General features: G+C 40.3%; 1 protein-coding gene across 1 annotated transcript; it reads left to right on the top strand.

Annotated features, from left to right (window-relative positions):
* The first annotated feature begins 1,445 nt into the window (after nt 1-1,445).
* On the top strand, nt 1,446-19,421 carry slc18a2 (solute carrier family 18 member 2). The gene is made up of 16 exons (XM_020090275.2): nt 1,446-1,544; nt 1,670-1,846; nt 6,895-7,231; nt 8,859-8,917; nt 9,023-9,106; nt 10,320-10,412; nt 10,963-11,052; nt 11,195-11,238; nt 12,255-12,315; nt 12,886-12,981; nt 14,617-14,695; nt 15,585-15,636; nt 16,053-16,116; nt 16,192-16,311; nt 17,203-17,336; nt 18,088-19,421. Exons 2-16 carry the CDS (start codon nt 1,714-1,716, stop codon nt 18,193-18,195), a joined length of 1,554 nt encoding a protein of 517 aa, XP_019945834.1. The 5' UTR covers nt 1,446-1,544; nt 1,670-1,713; the 3' UTR covers nt 18,196-19,421.
* Nucleotides 19,422-20,061: the final 640 nt, after the last annotated feature.

The raw sequence follows: 20,061 nt of genomic DNA, 5'->3' as shown, positions 1-20,061 counted from the left end.
GTCATAAAACCATGAACACAGCAAAATCAAGGAAACAAAAATATTAAAAGACAAAATTTATTTAAAAGAACTCTTAATTAATTAATTAATTAATTTTTATTATAAAATTCAATTGGAGCTGTTCAGTGAAAGACTTGTTGCAGTAGTGATTACAGAGCACAAGATGGCGCTGCTGTAAAACCATGAAGTCACTGTCTGACTGGCAGGTCACAGTCTCCCTCTCTCTGCTTCAGTGTCACTGGCAGAGGAAGCATGTGCAGTTTGTAGTCGAAGCATTAAATAAGCTTTCAGAGGGAAAAAAATAAGTCACAAAGAAAACCTTGAAATCGAAGTGATGAAACTGAAATTCTCTCCCCTCATAAATATCTTCTCTTCCATGTGACTTTGTCATTTCCTGTCACCAGTAGCCAATCTGCTAGTTTCACAGGGCGATACTTTGCGCTGTAGAGGAGATGCCAGGTGAACGGATGCTTCACTGACACAGGGATGAAAAAACAGGTGCAGGTCTTTGGATCCATTGAGATACCATGAACCTGAACGAATGAGAGCTTCAAACTTTTGCTTTGTTTCACTATGTAATCAGTTTGACATCATCAAAAACTGTCAGGTCTCGCCCACTGCCCACAAGACGGTAATACATGGGATTAGCACAAGATAAACAGAGCAGGCCAAGAAACTGGGCGTGCAAATAATTATATTAAATCTTTCAACAAGGTAATACTATCTTTAAGGTTATCAGGAAGTAAAACTATTACAAACACAGACATGTCCTCACCTGAAATCTAAAGTACATAGATGAGATGACTGCTCAGACTAGGCACGAGGTGAATGAAGGTAAATGGATGCTTCATTGTTTGCCATATATATATATATATATATATATATATATATACTGTATATCACAGCAGAAACACACACACAGCCGTGTCTCCTTGACTTCAGAGACCATTACACTGAATTACATTCATTTACAGGAGACTAATTCTCATTTTAACCATACTTACTACTAAAAATCCTTACCTTACCCTAACTTTATCTTAACCTAAACTTAATGCCTGGATCTCTCTCTCTCTCACACACACACACACACACACACACACACACACACACACACACACACACACACACACACAGAGGTGCCTCCTTGAATTCAGAGACCATTACATTGAATTTCATCTGCAGGAGACTTATTCTAACCATGCTAAACTTGCTAAACTCTTACCTTATCCTTAACCTTAACCTAACTTAACCTAAATACTGGGCCACACACACACACACACACACACACTGATGGGAGAATGGCTTGTGATCTTTCTCGAATTGTGTGAACTGAGACAGAAATGTGGATCCTCACAGCATCACAGTGTTGTGTCAGTAGTTGTGTATGTTTGAAGTCAGCTCTGACAGGGAGCTACACATGAAGGCTGGATGACGTCAGCAGTGGGTCCAGTCAGTAGAAAGAGAGCATCCTCTCCTCCTCCTCCTCCTCCTCCTCCTCCTCTGATGCTGCTGCTGCTGCTGCTTGTGACACTTGAACGTCTCAGGTAAGAGCTCCACACCGCAGCGCTCACTGTTGCTTCTTATTTCTGACTTCTCAAGTGTTTCGTGCAGACTGGTAGAAACCCATGTTGAAGTTTCTGACCGGCCAGTGGCACTTGTCGCTCCACAGGTGGACCTGTCTCCTCTCGTCTGGCTCTTTTCGGGACTAACATCATGGGGGGATTGGATGCGCTCCGGCAGTTTAATTTGATCAAATGGCTCAGAGAGGAGAGACAGTCGAGGAAACTGATTCTCTTCATTGTCTTCGTGGCCCTGCTGCTGGACAACATGCTGCTCACTGTAGTCGGTAGGTGCTCACACCTCTCACTTTATTTATCTCCTGTTTGTTTGTTTTATTGTCTTTATCCCCCCACCTCATGCGCAACAGGTAGTCGTTTTCCTCAAGTCGCTCCGGACACGCAGCGCGCAGCAGGACGCGCTCAGAGTCAGAAAATGATGAAGACTCGAATCTGGACTTTCCATTTCAAAAGCACATCAGGTTAAGTGATCAGATATAATCACGTGCTGCGTCCTGCAGCTATAGACACCGTGTAGTGCAAGTATAGGTTAGCAGACAATGAGGATGACTTAAATGTCATAATCCAATTATACCCGTTTGACATCTGCTCTTCCTTAGAATGGATGAACATTACCAGATCAGATTTAACCCAATCCAACTGACACTGGCAGAGAAGTAACATGTAATATGATAGGACTTTCTCTATCTCTAGTAAATGTAAGAGGACCCAGTTGCTAGTAGCCTATAATAGCTGACCCCTGTGGCTTTAAATGAACTTTTGTAATTCTTTGGCAAAAATATAATTCGTCATCACGCCATATCATTTCTGAATCCACACATCAAACCCTGTTAATGTCTTTAATGCAATGTTTATTTCCCCGTGATAACACCAGACCCACATAAATCAAGGTTTCCCCCTTGATGTCAGAAACCATTACATGACTATCTTGTTGTTGGGGTTGAGACTTTCTTTCGGGATAAGAATATTTTCGGGTCGGAATTAGGACTCAGAGTATTTAGATTTGGCTTTAAATTTGGTAGAAGTAAACGGAAAATGAACGGGCTGCAAAAAGCTCCTCTAGCACTTTTTTGGGAACTGTTTATTCAATTGTGTGGCAGCAGTGTCATGTATAAAATCCTGCGGATGCTCTTTAGGAGCTTCAGTTAAAATTCACATCAAATATCAGACGGGAGAAAACATGTGATCCCAGTGACTCTGACTGTATGTGACGTGATTGCTGGTTTGAGTGTTTCTGAAACTGGTGATCTCTCCTGATATTTTCACACACAACAGTTGAGTTTTTACTCAGAAACAAAAAAACATTCAGCGAGCAGCAGTTCTGTGTTGATGAGAGAGGTCAGAGGAGAATGGTCTGAATATGGTGGGAGCTGACACAGAAACTCAGATAGCCTTTACAACTGTGGTGAACAGAGAAGCATCAGAATGAACAACAACCTTCAGGTAGATGATGCACAACAGCAGAGACCACATCAGGTTCCACTCCTGTCAGCCAGGAACAGAACTGTGAGGCTGCAGCGACACAGACTCACCAACACTGGACAGTTGGAGCCAGGTCTGATGAATGTGGATTTCTGCTGTGGCAGGTTTCAATGTCACAGTCTGAGTGTTGATCATGTTCATCCCTTTATGACCCCAGTTTTATGAACATGAGTTCAGTTTACTCCACTGACCCCCTTTGTGATGTGGTAGAGCAGGAGATGTGATGCAGTCACGTCAACATGGAGCAGAATCTCAGAGGAGCGTTTCCAACATCTTGAGGAACGAACGAAACGAAAAGCTGAGGCTGTTTGAGATCAGAGGGAGGAACAAGGGAGTTCCTAATAAAGTGCTCAGTGCATTTAAAGGATTTCAGACTGCTGATGAAAAACTAACTCAGCAGCTTGTTGTATGACCCACGTTATGGTTTATTGTCAGATGACCTGTAGCAGCTTTAGTGAATATGATAAAGGAGGAAGTCAGGTGACGTAGCAGACAAAGTCCATACTCGGATGAGTTGACGAAAAAGAGTCATGTTCCCGCGTAACACCAACTGGAAAAGTTATTTCTTTTATCCATGAAAACAAACCTTTAGCCCTAATGTATTTTCAATGATGTATATATTATTCCTCAAACTAGCCAAGTAGTTTTTGTGACTAAACCTCACTAAACTGTGACTGTTCCGCAACCATAATCACAACCGATAATTTCATTTGGACTGATTGAAACGATTCTCTGTCATTAACCAGCCCGTCTTCCTAAATCCACCCTGCCAGTGCTCTCACTGCGCAAGACCAGGGTCTTCTCTCGCTGACGCAGAGACTATAATCAGAAGTAAGGGAGTACGTCATCTTCCGGCAGTTGTCTGTCAGTGTGCGTTCAGGTGTTTTGGTCGTGTCACTTTGACATGAGGCGTGATGGGAGTGGGTGGTGTCTGGGTTCTTGCTAGCTTTTGCTGAATGGCTGAACATCCTAAGCCAGCGCCGCCAGCATCCATGTCTACATGTTCCAGTGTGAATCTGATCCAGACTGTGAGAGGGAACAAGGTTAAACAAACAAAGATTACAGCAGGATGTCTGAGTTCAGTGAATATCACATATTTTACCTGCTTATTGTGCAACACAACAGTGAATATATTCTTTCAATCGCTATTTGTACTGAAACAATTGTCTACATATGACGAAGTGGAAAACGTCTGCTGTCAGGAAATACTAAAGCTAATTTTTTACTAAAATGTTATTCCGGTCTGTGATAAAGCTGCACTGGCAGTTATTTTTCTGCTTGAATGCATTAAATGTCTGTAATACAATTCCAGTAGACTGTTATGGGAGAACGAGCCGTGCTTGAAGCAGATGATTGTACAAAGAATCTGGGACGAGCTAAAATAAACTCGTACTGGAAGTAGAACAAAAACCCTGGAGCGAGTATCAGAGTTGATATCTGAGTTTCTGTCTCAAAACTAATTTTAAATTATATTTGCGGCATTATTTAAAACTTTGTTTAATATGGACGTCAATACTGTAACATCACATATATGACAGAAAATAAGGAAAATCATGATGGGTCCTCTCTGAGACCAGCATCAACAGGCCACTCTATGTCCTTCTGTCAGGGTTGGAGGTGCGTGGGGAGGGAACGGAGTGGTAGGAAAAAAGGGAAGGGAAGGACCAAAACGCAGAAACTAAATATGGTTTAACAAAAAGTGTCTTTTATTTAAAAGGGTAGACGTAACAAAAGAAATCTTCAAGAAACAAAAGTCGCACTCAAAAACAGGAGTGGAACAAGGAAGGACAGGAAACAACTTATGGAGAAACTGACGGGACACATGAACATGACAAGAATCAAAGATGACGAACAGGACATGACCAGAAACGACGAACCAACAACCACATGGGGGAACACAAAGACTTATATACACACTGGAACTAATGAGTAACTGGGGACAGGTGGCACAAGACAAACAGGTGAACCTGATGAGGGCAGGAAGTCAACGGGTGAAAACACACAGGGAGCAAGGACTACAAAATAAAACAGGAAACACTGAACAAACTTATCAACGAGAACAAAATACAATAACCAAGACAGGGATGAACACGGGAGAGGCACAGGGTGGAACATAGCGAGGGACAAGGAGGGGAACACAGGAGAGGGACACAGAGAACAACACAGGAGAATCACAGGGTGGAGCACAGAGGAAGGCAGGAGGGAACATGAGAGGAACACAGGAGGGAACATGAGAGGAACGTAGAAAAATACATAACCGTGACAAAATACACCAAAACATGACCAAATAAAACCATAACCGTGACACCTTCAAGACATTAGTTATTTGGTGTCATCAATATAACACCATTATTAAAATGTCCAGCAACGGATGGCACATTTTAATACTGGGCACAGTTGTGTTGATTGATTGTATTGATTGTATTGATTGACTGAAACATCAAATATTGTTTTATGAGATGTGGTATCTCAGCGCCGTGCTGACACAATGCAAACACTATCACTGTTAATTTGTTATTTGGTTATTCACTGCCTTACCTGTGAATAAAAAGAACCTGTTTCTAGAACAAAACCATATCATTTTCCGACATGAATATAGTTTCCTAAAATATGAAATACTCAGCTTCTATGTAAAAGAAAGTGAAACAGGTTTTTAGAATCAGGTCATCTCTCTCTCTACTTATTATGGTTGACTAAATCACTCTGAAATATCTTGCAGATATGCTCGTTCAGCCATGAGCATATCTGCCTGCCTCACATCTCCAATAAAGCCATACAATGGAAAGAAAAGGTGAAAAAAGATCATGGTCACAGGGATGAAACATGATCCTTTGTGATGAGTGTAGATCTGAAGGGCGAGGCGAGATAGAGAGGGACTGTGAGCCTGACATCTGTATGAAGTGTGATATGTAGGATGTAAAGGTAAACACAAAGTTAACAACCCAAACACATGTTCATATTGGTTAAAGGCGTTTTCTTCTCAGCTGTCTCCTGCTTCTTTAAATACAAACCCACAGACGGATACCGCAGAGCTTTCGAAAACAACTTACGCATTCGAGTCCTGCAGCTACTTTATTGTAATTGTTGATTCCCAAAATAGTTGTCATTCAGTATGTTTGTACATGTTACCACCACTAGCCTCAAGATGAGCATGATGATGGAGAAAGGTGTCTGTCTGTATGAGTCCCGCCCCCACATGCGCTACACGAGTGTGTGTGTGCTCAGCTGTGAGTGTTCGCGGTCGTCCCCGCTGTTGGACTGATTTTAGAAAAATAACAACTTCAGAGTTCCATTGACTACAGACATCATCATTAGATGGACTGCTGCAGAAAACACAGGCTGCAGGCTGGTGGCTGTGCACTCAGAGTTTAAAAGTCTGTTGAAAGCAGCATAATCACCCCACACACATTTATGAGTTTTATCAATACGACTATATAAACGACTGATCTTTATTTACATTGATCTTTACAGCAGAGCCAAGTCTTAGACATTCTGCAAACTCACACTAAGACAGTGTTGTCACAGCAGTACACATAGCTGTAGTACACATAGCCTCACGCTCTCAAGTTACACTTTTTTTTATTTTTGCCGTTCACCAGTGAAATAAACTACTGACCAGTAGATTGAAAAAAAAACTGTGAGAATAATTTCATTTATTTATTCACTCATCAAATGGTTAAATCTTTTCTTTCTTTCCCCCTCGAGGAACCCTCCTTGTTCTTTTCTGACATATGTTGCAGTGACATCTGGATTAGTGTCACGCCAGTGAGCATCAGTCAGTGGTCGAGTCATATTTCATTGCATCAGTCTTCTCTCCCCTCTTTATGCCTGCCAGTTCCCATCATTCCCAGCTACTTGTACAACCTGGACGAGATGACAGACGGGGTGTCGAAGAACAACACCACGCTACAGCAGGATCCTCAGGGAGCCTTCCACAGTATTGTGTCTTTATATGACAACACCGTGAGGTTGCCTGGCTCCAACGCCACAGCCAGGTCCGCTGGTCTGATCCCCACGACCCCCGCGGCTCAAGAGGTGCCACAGAACTCCTCCGACTGCCCCCAGTCCACCAGCAAGCTGCTCAATGAGAATGTCAAAGTGGGAATGCTGTTTGCCTCCAAGGCCACCGTACAGCTCATCACCAACCCCTTCATAGGGCCCCTCACTAACAGGTAGGTGCCACCTCTTTGTGTCTCTGTGAGGACGTTACATATGTAGCGTTTACCATTTCTTTAGCTGGGTTCTTCACAGGCATTATTAATATTTCCTGCGGGATAGCACTCAGGAAATAGTTAGTAAAGGAATAGTTGATAGTGAAAACCCTCTTAGTTGTCACACGCTGAACAGAGACCATGCATTCTTATCGTAAAACACCATTAATCAGTCACATACTTTACAGAGCTCAGTATTGTGTGGCTACAATGAACCATGATTTGAATTATTAATTCATTTACTGATTATTTGCTTATTAGTCTGCAAAATGTGTGAAAATGTTTTTAGTAATCTTTGTTCAGTAAGATTATATTTTGAAAACAGCATTAGTTAACAGGAGCAAAGTTTCACCTCTTGAAATTCAAAACGTTCCCAATGAAAACAGCAGTACTTTTTGAACCTTTTTTTGGAAACATAAATTAACTCAGCACTATCTGATCATATTCACTTGTTGGTTTGGTTGTTTCTTTGACTGCGTTGCTACTGTGAGGCTCAGTGTGCATCCACTCAAAGTTCACTGAACAAATATTCCTGGAAAAGAACAACACAATATCTTTACAGGGATGTCTTCATTTATGGAGGGAGAGAGCCAAGCTAGTATAGACGGAATATCTGGGGAGAAGATCGGCGTGAAAATCAAAACTGCATAAAAAAGGCATTGCAGTCAAATGTTCTCAATAGATACAGGAACTAGTCAATATGTTTTTAACTGGGTTGTAAACTGGGTTTCATGTGGTTCTGAGGTCATCTCAGCCACAAGGTCTAATCCAACTTCCTCAAATGGAGCAGAATTCCTGATAGTTCGTGTTTTCATGCATTAGTAGTTGCAAAAATGATGAGCAACTCAAATTTCAACCAACACATCCAAGTGTGATTGTCAAAACTTCCAAAACAACATGCCTGTCCTACAGTGGTTTTACACTCCATTTAGGGAAAACTGATTCTCAAGGCAAATTGAAATGGAATTAGGTATAGTGATGGTAATGACGTGGGAAAAATCTTATTTTCATGTTAGTTTAAGGTCACTATGATAAAAGCACAATAACCAGGAAGCTTTACCATGTATATTACGACAGAGCTAACCTAAACAAATCCAACAACTGGCATTCACCTCAAAGCCAGTTTGGAGCGTCTCAGATGAGCACTCAGACATGCTGTAATTGAGACAAAGAACACAGTCCCATTACTGGTTCTTAGTCACCTTCCCTCCTGACAGAGGACTATACAAGGCAAGTCAAGCATGCCTGGTATCTACGTGGGATTACAACAGCTTTGATGTGGCTGGCAGCTTTCAGCCTTTTATTGAAAACAAAGATGTTATCATCCTCCCCCATTGTTTCGTGTCGGGCCAACATTTGTATCTGGAAAGAACGTCCTGCAGGTGCAGAATTTCTAAAAATGCTTTGCGTCGGTGTTGTCACAAGACCCTTATTTTGTATGTTTAGTTTCTTGATTCAAGCACATCAGCAGTCGTCCACATCCTCTACATTTTTAACTGATTTTGTTTTATACATTTTATGTATATTTGTGAAGAAATAAATGATGTGCAGATTTGATCTCATGCCTTTTTTCCCTTTGTCCCTTTAGAATAGGATACCAACTTCCAATATTCATTGGTTTCTGTATCATGTTCCTCTCCACTATCAGTAAGTTTCCACCAAAACATGTCCTCAATTATCAGAAAATCTGAATGATTGCATCATATCTGATGATTCTTTGTCTGTATTTCTGTTGTTCTCACTGTTGTGAAGTGTTTGCCTTCTCATCGAGCTACGCTCTGCTGTTTCTGGCCAGATCGCTTCAAGGTGTGGGCTCCTCCTGCTCATCGGTAGCAGGTAAGACCTCCTTCTTCTCACATTCAGCATATCTGAATGCATTAACATAAATTCAGACATTTAAAGAATACTTACTCTTGCGTTATAAGCTGAACGTATAACATTTTAATTAGTGCTGCATTGTGGGTTGTTTGTTATCAAAATGGTGCTTGGCTAAGCGAGAAACAGGGTTTCGAGAAGGGAAGCAAGTTTTCTTTGATGCCACAAAAGTATAAAAAACTTAAATCTGCTGTTTTGACCATTTGTCGTACTGGGTATAGATTATTAGGTTGGTAAGTGTTGAAGAAATACTGAATTGGCTCATGCTAATTATGTTGCAGCTAAAGTAGGGAGGTCAAATCACATTTTTGATTTTGTCTAAATCTGGGAATACACTTGAAATTAGTAAATTGTTAAATTTCAATTCACTGTACATGAGTAATTTGCCTTTGATGTAAAGCCAAGCATCAGGAGTTATATGCCCATGCAGTATAATCTTATGGTCGAGCTGCGACCTGACTGCTCCCACTGTTCGTGGAAAATAGGCCATGAGGAAATCCTCTCAGACACAGGTAGAGGTTTGTTTAGGCTACCAAAGAAGATGGCTTGGTGGCAGTTATAGCCATTAATTAGAACAATTCTTCATCAATATGTGTAAATAATGGGTCTATGAATAAAAAATGGTCTGAATTGAGTCGATTGTGAATTACCACTATGGGGGATCAATAAAAGTACATCTTATCTTATCTTGTCTTAAATCCAAATGTCATTTCATCAAGTGTGAGCATCTACACTTACATTTTGAAATATGACAGTCATCTTCATCTTGAACTTAGATGCTCAACCTCAGTTCCACTTAGTGAGAGCTGGAAGATAATTTCCAGGGGGGGGCGACAGGTAATTGAGGAGAAGAAGAAATAATGTTTTATGTTAAATATAAAATGAAATATTTTACACTGGGAATTGTTGTCACATGAAATTGTCTAGGTCAGTGTTGAGATCAGTTTCAGAATGGATGTTCCTAAGGGAAAAAAATTAAAAGAAAAAAAATATTTTAGTGAGGAAACTATTTTAGTGCAGTGCCAACAGCGACCCAACAGGTCCACCAAGCCAACAATAATGATTGTACTTTGTACCACCCAGATTCTACTGGTATAAATGACTGGAAAGGTTTAGAGCCATTGTGTTACATTAAACATCTGAAGAAGTGATGCTTGTCTCTGTGTGTTTTCAGGCATGGGAATGCTTGCTAGTGTTTACACAAATGATGAGGAGAGAGGTCATGCCATTGGAATCGCTTTGGGAGGGATGGCACTAGGAGTGTTAGGTATGTATACGTACATACTTCAACCACCACATGCATCTGTAAAGGCGACATGGCAGATTTGGAATATAATGATTAGACAGCAACTTCCCTTATTTGAACTGTTACACATTATTAAGAACCATCAGTGACTGTTTCCAGGATTTCTGTTAGGCCAGACAGAAGATAATGTGTAAAACTGAACGAGTCAAGATTCTTAGCTAAAGGCATTCACATCTGCTCAGAACACAGAGAAACTGTCCAGTCCTGTGTGAGTTAACCTCTGTAGTTTGATCTATTTGCATAAACATTGTATCTAATTGAAACTTAAATTAGCTGTGGAGTTATGATCCAAGATGTTCAAACTCTCCATTCTATGACCAGCAAGTGTAAACTATGATGAACAATGATTTAGGACGTGTATTCCAGAGTGTAGAATATATTTTATGCAAATATTTCATTTTGAAACAGGTTGTACTTGCAACATTTTCAAAGCTAACCTGTCGAACTTGTTGCTCCCTGAGCTTTGATTGTGTGAGTAAAGTACAGTGACCATCCAGTCTGCCTTCCACAGTGGGACCCCCATTCGGCAGTGTGATGTACGAATTTGTTGGGAAGACTGCTCCTTTCCTTATTCTGGCTTTCCTGGCTTTGTTTGATGGAGGTACAGTTGCAAAGTTCCTTACACTCACACCAAGACTAGACTTTATGCGAGGAATGGAGTGTTCAGCATAATTCCATCATGATATAAGATGTATTCATGTAGTATCAGAGACTGACATCAAATGGACACACTGTCTTTCCAGCTCTGCAGCTCTTTGTTCTTCAGCCCACCAAGGTGGAACCAGAGGTGAGCATGTTCGACTTGATCATTCATTTCCTGCAGGCTCACTTCATTAAGATGACCTTTATAGCTACACACTGCTTTATAAACTCTCTTTGTGGCATTGTTTCTTCATGTAATAGTAAATGCAGAAAGTATGGATAGAAATAGAGAAGGTGGAGGGCATGAAACACAATATCCATAGCTTTGGGTAAATGGTAAACAGCACTTACTGTATGCAAGCACCTTAACAGGGCACTAGTACACAATACTTTACAGTATCTAACATTCTTTCAGGATAGAAAAGCTTTCAGTGATAATTGAACATTCAGGATCCAAACTAGCTCTGCAATTTATTTACCATTTACTAAAATCAACGGAAGTCATGTTGGATGTCAATCACCTTCTTTATTCCTAGAGAACAGGTCACTGGTCAGACAAATCATTACCTTTAATGAATAACCATGCTCTGTTGCTATCGTTCTGATTCAGTGTGCTCATGTCAGCAATGCAGAGCTGAAGGTTGAATGTCTTGTTACATTCAATCCTCCTCCTCTATTCCTTTGTCTGACGGGTGACTTGTTCTTTTCTTTATTTGTGGAGTTGATAGGTATCGTTATCTCTGGCTATCAAGAGGCAGCAGACGCAAGTCAATTTGAAGGTTATTTCAAATAAGTCTCAGGAAATGAGTATTATTCTGTGGGAATGCTCTGATAACAAAGTTCATGAGTTGGGAAGCACACTGCATCTCTACCTGCTTCTCTTTTCTTGCTCGGAGTTAAAATGTAGTGAAACAGTGTACTATGGAGGGAAGCTTAAGTAACTTCTTGTTACTTGTCACTGCATTACAAAAGGAAATAATATTCAGTGGATCAACATATGAGCAAATACTGCATCTTTGAATTAATATGAGGAACACTGCTGATGAACGTGATCAGTGACTAATGGACATGTTTGGTGTTGTTGGTGGTGTCTTGTTTGACATCTTACTGTTACATATTCTACCAGAATCATTGAATTGCCTTTGCCTTTTTCCTTCACAGAGTCAGAAGGGGACCCCACTGCTGACACTGATGAAGGATCCATACATTGTAATCGCAGCTGGTAAGAAACTAACAGCAGCCCAATAAATGTGAACAAAACTATTGTCTTAATGGACCACCTAATCAACTATCCAGCAGAGAACAGAGGTTCAAGAAATATCAGCAGTCTTGAGGTCAAAGGCATGTGCCATTATCAAATAATATATATCACTCTTCAGATTACATGCTTCCCTTAATTGAGTGTCTTCACAGCTGAACCAGCTTACAACTCTCCCTGCAGAGGACATGCGACAAATGCTGCGTTAAAGTCTGAGTACAAGTGGGATGGAACGCCAACATTTAAACGTTGTATTATCAGGATATGACTATGGATTATGGAATTAATGTGGTTATGAGATATTCTTTACAAGTGTAAAACAAATGTGCATGGCAGATAAAAGGCATCTGAGAGTGAGTGAGCATTTTTTTTCTATGTCTGTTAATGTGACAACAGATGAGCAGAAACAATAGGATTCATTTGAATGCACGTCTATGTGGAGGGAGTTGGAAGAATAGCACATAAGGGCCAAAGAGAAGAAAGGGTAGATGATAACTGACACTGCATCAACTTGTCATCTATTTTCATCCCTAGGGACCATTTGTTTTGGAAATATGGCCATAGCCATGATGGAGCCAACGCTGCCAATCTGGATGATGGAGACCATGTGTGCCAGGAAATGGCAGCTAGGTATTTACAAAATACACATTATGCATACACATAAAATGTTGTTACAGCACATACAATAATGCTTATGACAGATGAAAAGAATGTCTCATTTCTGTCAAAATCTATAGTTTAAACTTTGTGTTTTTTCTTATATGAGACCTGGCTGTAACATTACGAGTGGTATCGGAAGAACCCAGGTGTTGATGATTATTGGCATTATACAAGCTAGGTTAGCTGAAGTAGCTAAGTCAGAGCTGCTGATCTGGACCAAGATATACCTAAAGTTAGTAACATGTTGTCATCTCCTCTGAGGAGGTTATTCATTTGACGTTTGTTTGTCTGGGGGTCATTGGTTAAGAAACAGCTGCAGATCTGAGATGTCTATTCAACAGAGGAAAAAAAAACCTCCCCTCAGTTTATGGGATGTGTTAGCGTCACTTGTGGTCCTTGTGGACATGTGGTCCCTTTTGTTATACAGTCTATGGTGGGGACACATCTGAAAAAGAGAAAATCCCTGGTTGTGTGTTCCATGTGTGAAAAGGGCAACTCCGGACAATGTCCCGGGCCTGATTCTCCAAACAGTGCTTGGAGTTTGTGACAAGAACCTGCAGAGCAGCACCTCAGTGTAGAGCTATCACAGATAAGCCACGTCAAGGGCCAGCTGGCAATTTGAGATTAAAACTGCTGTTCAAGAATCTGGGGGTGTGAACAGTCGTAAACCTTTTCCATCCCAAACCATCCGTCCTATAGAACTCTTTTTAAACCTACAATAGTGCAGGTTTGTGCTTAATGAGTTGTTGCTCTGACACCAGTTCAGGATACATTTTAAACCACTTTCAAGGAAGTGAAACATCCAGGCTTCACAAACAATCAAATCAAGCAAACTCAGTTATACTTGGAAACAGAGCATAGGATGCAATCTGAATTACTGCTCCTGAATGTGAGGTTCAACAGTTGGCCAGAGGCCCCTTTCTGGCTCCAGTCTTTTCATCCCCCTGTCTACGGACAGAACATTGTCCGCATGGCATCAAAGATTCTTTACTCACAAAGGCTTTACTGTCAGATTCCAGGAGCTTCTCAAACGACCCAGCCATATAAACTGAGGTTGATGGGAACTAACAAAATAATTAGTCATAGTTTTTGACAAGATGCTTAGAATTCACCACAAATACTAACACTACATCCACATTTACTTTATAATGTGGACAGCAGTCCCCAAGTGACATTTTGATTTGAAAAAATATGTTTCTATGGTCACAAATTCTGTGTTTTTAAAAATAGTGTCATCAGTCATGATCTTTAGTTTATGACATTTTCTCTGATCTTATTTACATATTACACATACGTTTTTGACTTAGTGCTGTGGTGTCCCTAATCCATCCTGCTAGATCTCCTCTGTACAGGCGCTGCTCCAGGCTTTGGGGTTATTAGTTTGTTCCTCCAGTCTGTTGTATATGAAGTCTAGGTCAGATAGAAAAGGGTGAGTGGGGAACAGGATATTAGGGTGTCATATACTGGCAGGTGGAAAGCATAAGTCTTCATTACAGACAATGGAAGATGTACAGCAGCTCAGCGATGAGGCACTGATAGAGCTCTGCTTATCTTTGCAAACCTACCCACACCTTCATTCTCTCTGTGTGTCTGTCTACGGCCCAGGCGTCGCTTTCTTACCAGCGTCCATCTCCTATCTTATTGGAACCAACATCTTCGGCACGTTGGCGCACAAGATGGGGAGGTAAGGAGGGAAATTATCCTTATCTTCCTCCTGTCTCTCTCCCCCCTTCTTCTTTTTCTTCTCTCGGGCTCTCTCTATCTCTCTCTCCCTCTGTGGATGTGACATCTGTTTCCGCTCCTCTAAATGAGTTTTCAGTGTTTGTGAGGCTGGCTTTATTGAAGCCTTGATGATACAGAGCATCCATAATTTCTGTGTTTGCACATCTTCTCTTCGAATGGTAATTTTGATATTTGGGTTTGTTGATTCGGAATGTTCCTCTATTGTTAAGTATTACCATTGAACAAGACTGTTCAATCATTTTAAATGTTAAATCGTGACGAATGCTGCTTCTGCTGTCTCTGATCCTACTGTTAGAGCCACTGCTACAACTTATTACTGTCAATGTCAATGTGGATTTAATGGAACAGGATGTCAGAAACAGTACGGAGCGTTTCACAGATCACGACAAAGGTTCTACATATGTGCAGGGCACGATGTATGAAAAAGAGAGTGCTGCACATAGATGCACTGTATGAATATGTGTGTGAATGTGTGCATGGTAAAACTGTACTGTAAAGCACTTTGAGAAAAATGGTCTGTATTTTTATAGAGCTTTTCTAGTCTTGATGACCACTCAAAGCTCTTTCCACTCATTCACACACATATTCATACAGTGCATCTATGGGCAGCACTTTTTTTTATTATGGGCAATTCAATTCAATATCTTGCCCAAGGGCACTTCAGAATGCAGAATGTCATTATGGTTGCCCATGGTTCTGGAGCCTTTTGTATATATTACATGTTATACACATTTTGAACAAACGTACATCTTCTAACTTCTAACTTAATAACGCGGTTGATTGTATCAGTGTTTTACATGAGGTGACATCACATCCTCACTCCCTTGCAGATGGCTGTGTGCTTTCATTGGAATGGTGGTGGTTGGAATCAGTGTAATATGTGTAAGTATGAAGGAGACAACTAACAGCATCAGTGTGGGGTCAGATAGGACCTCTTCAAAATTTGATCAGTGCTGCTAGGTCACTAAAGAGTTGTGTGCCATGTTGAGCCAATCACAGCTGACACTGGGTGAATAGAAATTAATATTTAAGGATAATACAAAATAGTTACAAATGTAATAGGAAATATATAGAAAAGGAGTTATTTCAATGCAAAAAGATAAATAGAGAAACAAAAGTGAAAAAGAATTTGATTTGTCATTATATGTCCTGATTTTGTAATATTTATTCCTTTCAATATTTTTCACCTTTATACTTTTACAGATGTATTCTTTTTGATAGGTCCATAAATACATACACTGTATACAATGGAAAACTTTCAGTTCAATAAACAGCTGGAATGTGTCTGTCTGCTGTAGGTTCCATTTGCCAGAGACATCTATGGTCTGATTCTTCCAAACTTTGGTGTTGGCTTTGCCATTGGTAAGTCATCTAATTTAATAGAGTGCTAAACAAACAGCACCAGTGCATTCACCTATATTGTTTGTGCTGTTTCAGGCATGGTGGACTCCTCTATGATGCCTATAATGGGTTACCTGGTGGACCTGCGGCATGTGTCTGTGTATGGAAGTGTGTATGCCATTGCTGATGTTGCGTTCTGCATGGGATTTGCTTTAGGTGAGCACAAAGTATTTACAGGTTGTGACTGATATAATGAACCTGAACTGGTGCAGGTGAGGTAACAGAAACACGCAGGACTCAAACACCCGGGGCAGACTTTACAAAGTTCATTGATGCAAAGGTCACAGAGAGAAGTCCACATGAATCCAGTGAAAAGCAGACAGAGACTCAAAAGTCCATACACAGGTAGAACACACGGGAACAGGGAACAAGCTGACATACACTCAGGAAGAGAACATAATGTTTTGGCAGCTAAGAGGAGGAAAGACACGTCTAAATATAGACGGACAGTTGTGACTAACAAGACACAGGTGACAGAAAAATGATGGGGGGAAAAAGACATTGGCAGGAAGTAAAACAGACAACAGAACCATATGAGATTAAAACATATTGAAAGGTATTAGGAAACAGGAAATAACTGAATTCTCCATCCCTGATTCTTTGGTTTTGCATTTAAACCACCACCTCTGTTTCAAGATATGGTTCTATACCTCTGATGTTTTAACATAACCACCAAATTGCATAATAGACATAAAATATCTCGGTCCTTTGTTTTTATGTCTTGCCCTGATGTATAGTTTAACATGCTAAATCGGTGCTTTTATTTCTTCCTCATGTTCATTCAGAGTGTTTTCAGATTAAAGTTCTGGCACCAGTATGACTTTAACCAGCAACATGTGGTTCTGTATCTTCCAGCTCTGACTGGTGTTAATCACACAGCGTGTTAAACAAGTTTTGATTCTGGATATTTGGAAAGCTGGGGGGAATTTTTCTTTTTCAGAACAGCAATTTCCTTGAAGTTAAATATCTTATCATGACCTACTGTTATTTTCTTTAAAGAATATAACCTCCCTAAACCAGTATGTGATGTGTCCTCTTATAATATAGGTCCATCTATTGGCGGATCAATTGCTGAGAACATTGGCTTCCCCTGGCTGATGACCATAATTGGAGTAGTGGATATATTCTTTGCTCCACTTTGTATCTTTCTCAGGAATCCACCAGGACAAGAAGAGAAAATTGTAAGATTCAAAACACACAAATATACAAAAACATTCACCACAATCACACGAGCGATTGTTTGGATAGATAGTTACGTAGATGTACAACTCCCAGCTCTGTCTAAATGATAATGCTCCGACATTTGGTTCCATCAATTCTAAAACAGACGAACAAGAAATGATACATTCAGTCCTACAGTGTGGAGCAAATACCACATCCATGACAACAGAGACCATTAGGCTGTGTAGTCATTTACACCTCCATACTGCACAAACCACACCACTTTTTAAAAAGGAAATAGTCTTTAAATAGAATATTAAGAAATTCCACAACCATGGAAAATTGTGACAGCTATTTTTCAAGGGAGGTCGAATACAATTTAACCTACAAGTTACAATGAACAGACTCATCACGAGACAAGAATGTTGATATTGGACAATTCTGCAAGACCCCCGGTGTCCCATGCCAACGTTGAGGCATTTAGGGTTGTGTTCAAGGCACAGCAAAGTGACAATTTCAAACCTTTAACTGCTGAAGTCACATTTCAAATTTCCATTTTCCATTGGTTACACTGATTCAGTAATTTACTTCATGAGCCTTCATGTGTCCTATAAAGTAGACCCCAGATTTCAGTCAAGAAAAGTCAAATTTTAAGAACAAATAAATCAGCATCTTGGTTTGACCCAATAAACAAATTGTTAACTCAGTAACATTTGTACACAAGGGACTTTGACTCATGTTGTTAACACGTTCCGATAACGTTCTTTTCAGGCAATTTTGTCGGACACCAACTGTTCCATGAAGACGATGTCCTACTCCACACAAGGGACGCACTATCAGGGTGAAAACATGGATCCAGAATATGACGATTATGATTAACAGCGACACCAGCGAAGCAGGTTAATCCTTCAGAGGATCTATTTTGTTGTACAAAAAAAGGGAACACAAGAAAAAAAAAAATAGCAATGAAACATCAGCCAAGATATTTCCATGTGAATGTCCTGCGTTCAGTCTTCACTGTTTAGTGTCTTCTTAGCAGTTGTACTGGAGCAAACCAAAGTTGTTCTTGATCTGTGGTTGCAAGTGCATTGTGTGAGAGATATTTTTTTAGCCAACAGCCTTATTCAATAGAGACATGTGTCATAAAGCACTTTTTAGACAGTAGGAGGGTGTTGAGCAACAAGAGTGTGGTGTGCAGTTTGGTGGTATTTTGGGTAATTGTGTGGTATGTCAACAAATTGTTTGTGTAACATCCATAGAGATGTGCTGGTTCAGTCTATGGTCCGTGTTTGCATTGCTATGCTTAAGACTCCTCGGAGCCAGCTGTGTTGGGAAGTCAACACATTTCAGCTGCTTGAGAAAAAGATGAGAAATACATTGTGAAAAAAAAAGAATAGAGAGAGATGATATCATTACAATAAAAGAGAAAACTGATTTGGGGGGATTTTGGCAACCTCTGAGAGAAAGATCATTCTAAGATACTGTTCATAATATGGACCAACGTATTCATTTTATCATGACAATGACCACAGCGTTCGAAAATGTGTTCTAAAATAATGAAAAATACTAATTATATTCACCAATTGATTCCATTCTTATCCACTTCAGTGTTTTCTCAGTCGATGTTAAGCTTCAGAGAATGTAGCAGATTTAGACGGAGTGTACGGAAGATTTGTGTGGAAGAAGTGGGAAGACTAGAATTAATAGATGAATATAAAATGAAATCAAGACAAAGAAAAAAATATGAGCAGCATAGTGCAGAGTATGACACGACTGCTGTACAAATGGATTTATTGTGTGCTGTAGAAGGCTGATTCAAAAGCCTCGGGAGTTTCTCTCTTGTTGAGGTGATCGTTTGAAAACCAGCTTTGAGGATTTGCATGTATGTTCGGCTGGAGTATCATTCACAGCACATCTGTCACATTTCCACTGGACACTGCTGTGAAAACTCTACACCGTTTCCTAAAAGTATCAAATTGTACCCGAACACGTTTCTCACCACTCTCGTACTTTTACATTTTAGCATTGCAAGCGTGTTGTCAGTATTACCACATCTAATTAAGTTTAACGTGGCTGATTCTAATAAACTGATAGTTTTCACCACAGCGCTGTCTCTGCTGCAGGCCTCTCATTGATATCAAAATACACTGGAACACTATCATTTTGTTTGGATGCACACTCACAGTTCACAGCTGTCTGCCAACCATGTCTCTGTATACTACTGCTCTCCATTGTTGTGCTTATTGTCAATTAAGTGAGTCTGTGTGCTCCCAAAGGGATTTATAATTCATTGATGTGGTTGATTTATTAATAACACACAGTTGAATAAAAGCTCTGGCCTCCCCTTCTGTCGCTGCAGGTGTAGGTGCTGCCTCTAGAGCCTTGAAAATGTGTCTCTGAAAAGTTTGCAGCTTGCTCTGTGCCAGATTAGAGCAGCTCTAGTCAGCTTGAATTCAGCGTGGTTGTGAACAAATTTCAATACCCAGAGTCACGACACAAACAAGGTCTTAAAACATTTGTAGAAACTTCTCCTGCAGTGTTATCAACTTTAACTCTGTCCATCCACACCTGAGCTGTATTTGATTGACAGCTTGATGGATATACCCACCAGTGACTGAGTTGGGGGGGGGGGGGGGGGGGGGGGGTTGCCTGGTGACCTTTTCACTTAATGAGCGTTTCCACCCTGAGTCATCATTAATGCTATTATACATGTATTCTACTGTATATGCATGCTGATGGCTATAT

This window comes from Paralichthys olivaceus, chromosome 14 (assembly GCF_024713975.1).
Source record: "Paralichthys olivaceus isolate ysfri-2021 chromosome 14, ASM2471397v2, whole genome shotgun sequence".
NCBI lineage: Eukaryota > Metazoa > Chordata > Actinopteri > Pleuronectiformes > Paralichthyidae > Paralichthys > Paralichthys olivaceus.
This window is presented reverse-complemented; position numbering and strand designations above follow the sequence as displayed.

Coding starts and splice junctions, on each gene's coding strand:
- slc18a2 (XM_020090275.2), top strand. CDS start 1,714: ATGGGGGGATTGGATGCGCTCCGGCAGTTTAATTTGATCAAATGGCTC. Junction 10,413..10,962: donor GATGGCACTAGGAGTGTTAG/GTATGTATACGT, acceptor TGCCTTCCACAG/TGGGACCCCCATTCGGCAGT. Junction 12,316..12,885: donor ATACATTGTAATCGCAGCTG/GTAAGAAACTAA, acceptor TTTCATCCCTAG/GGACCATTTGTTTTGGAAAT.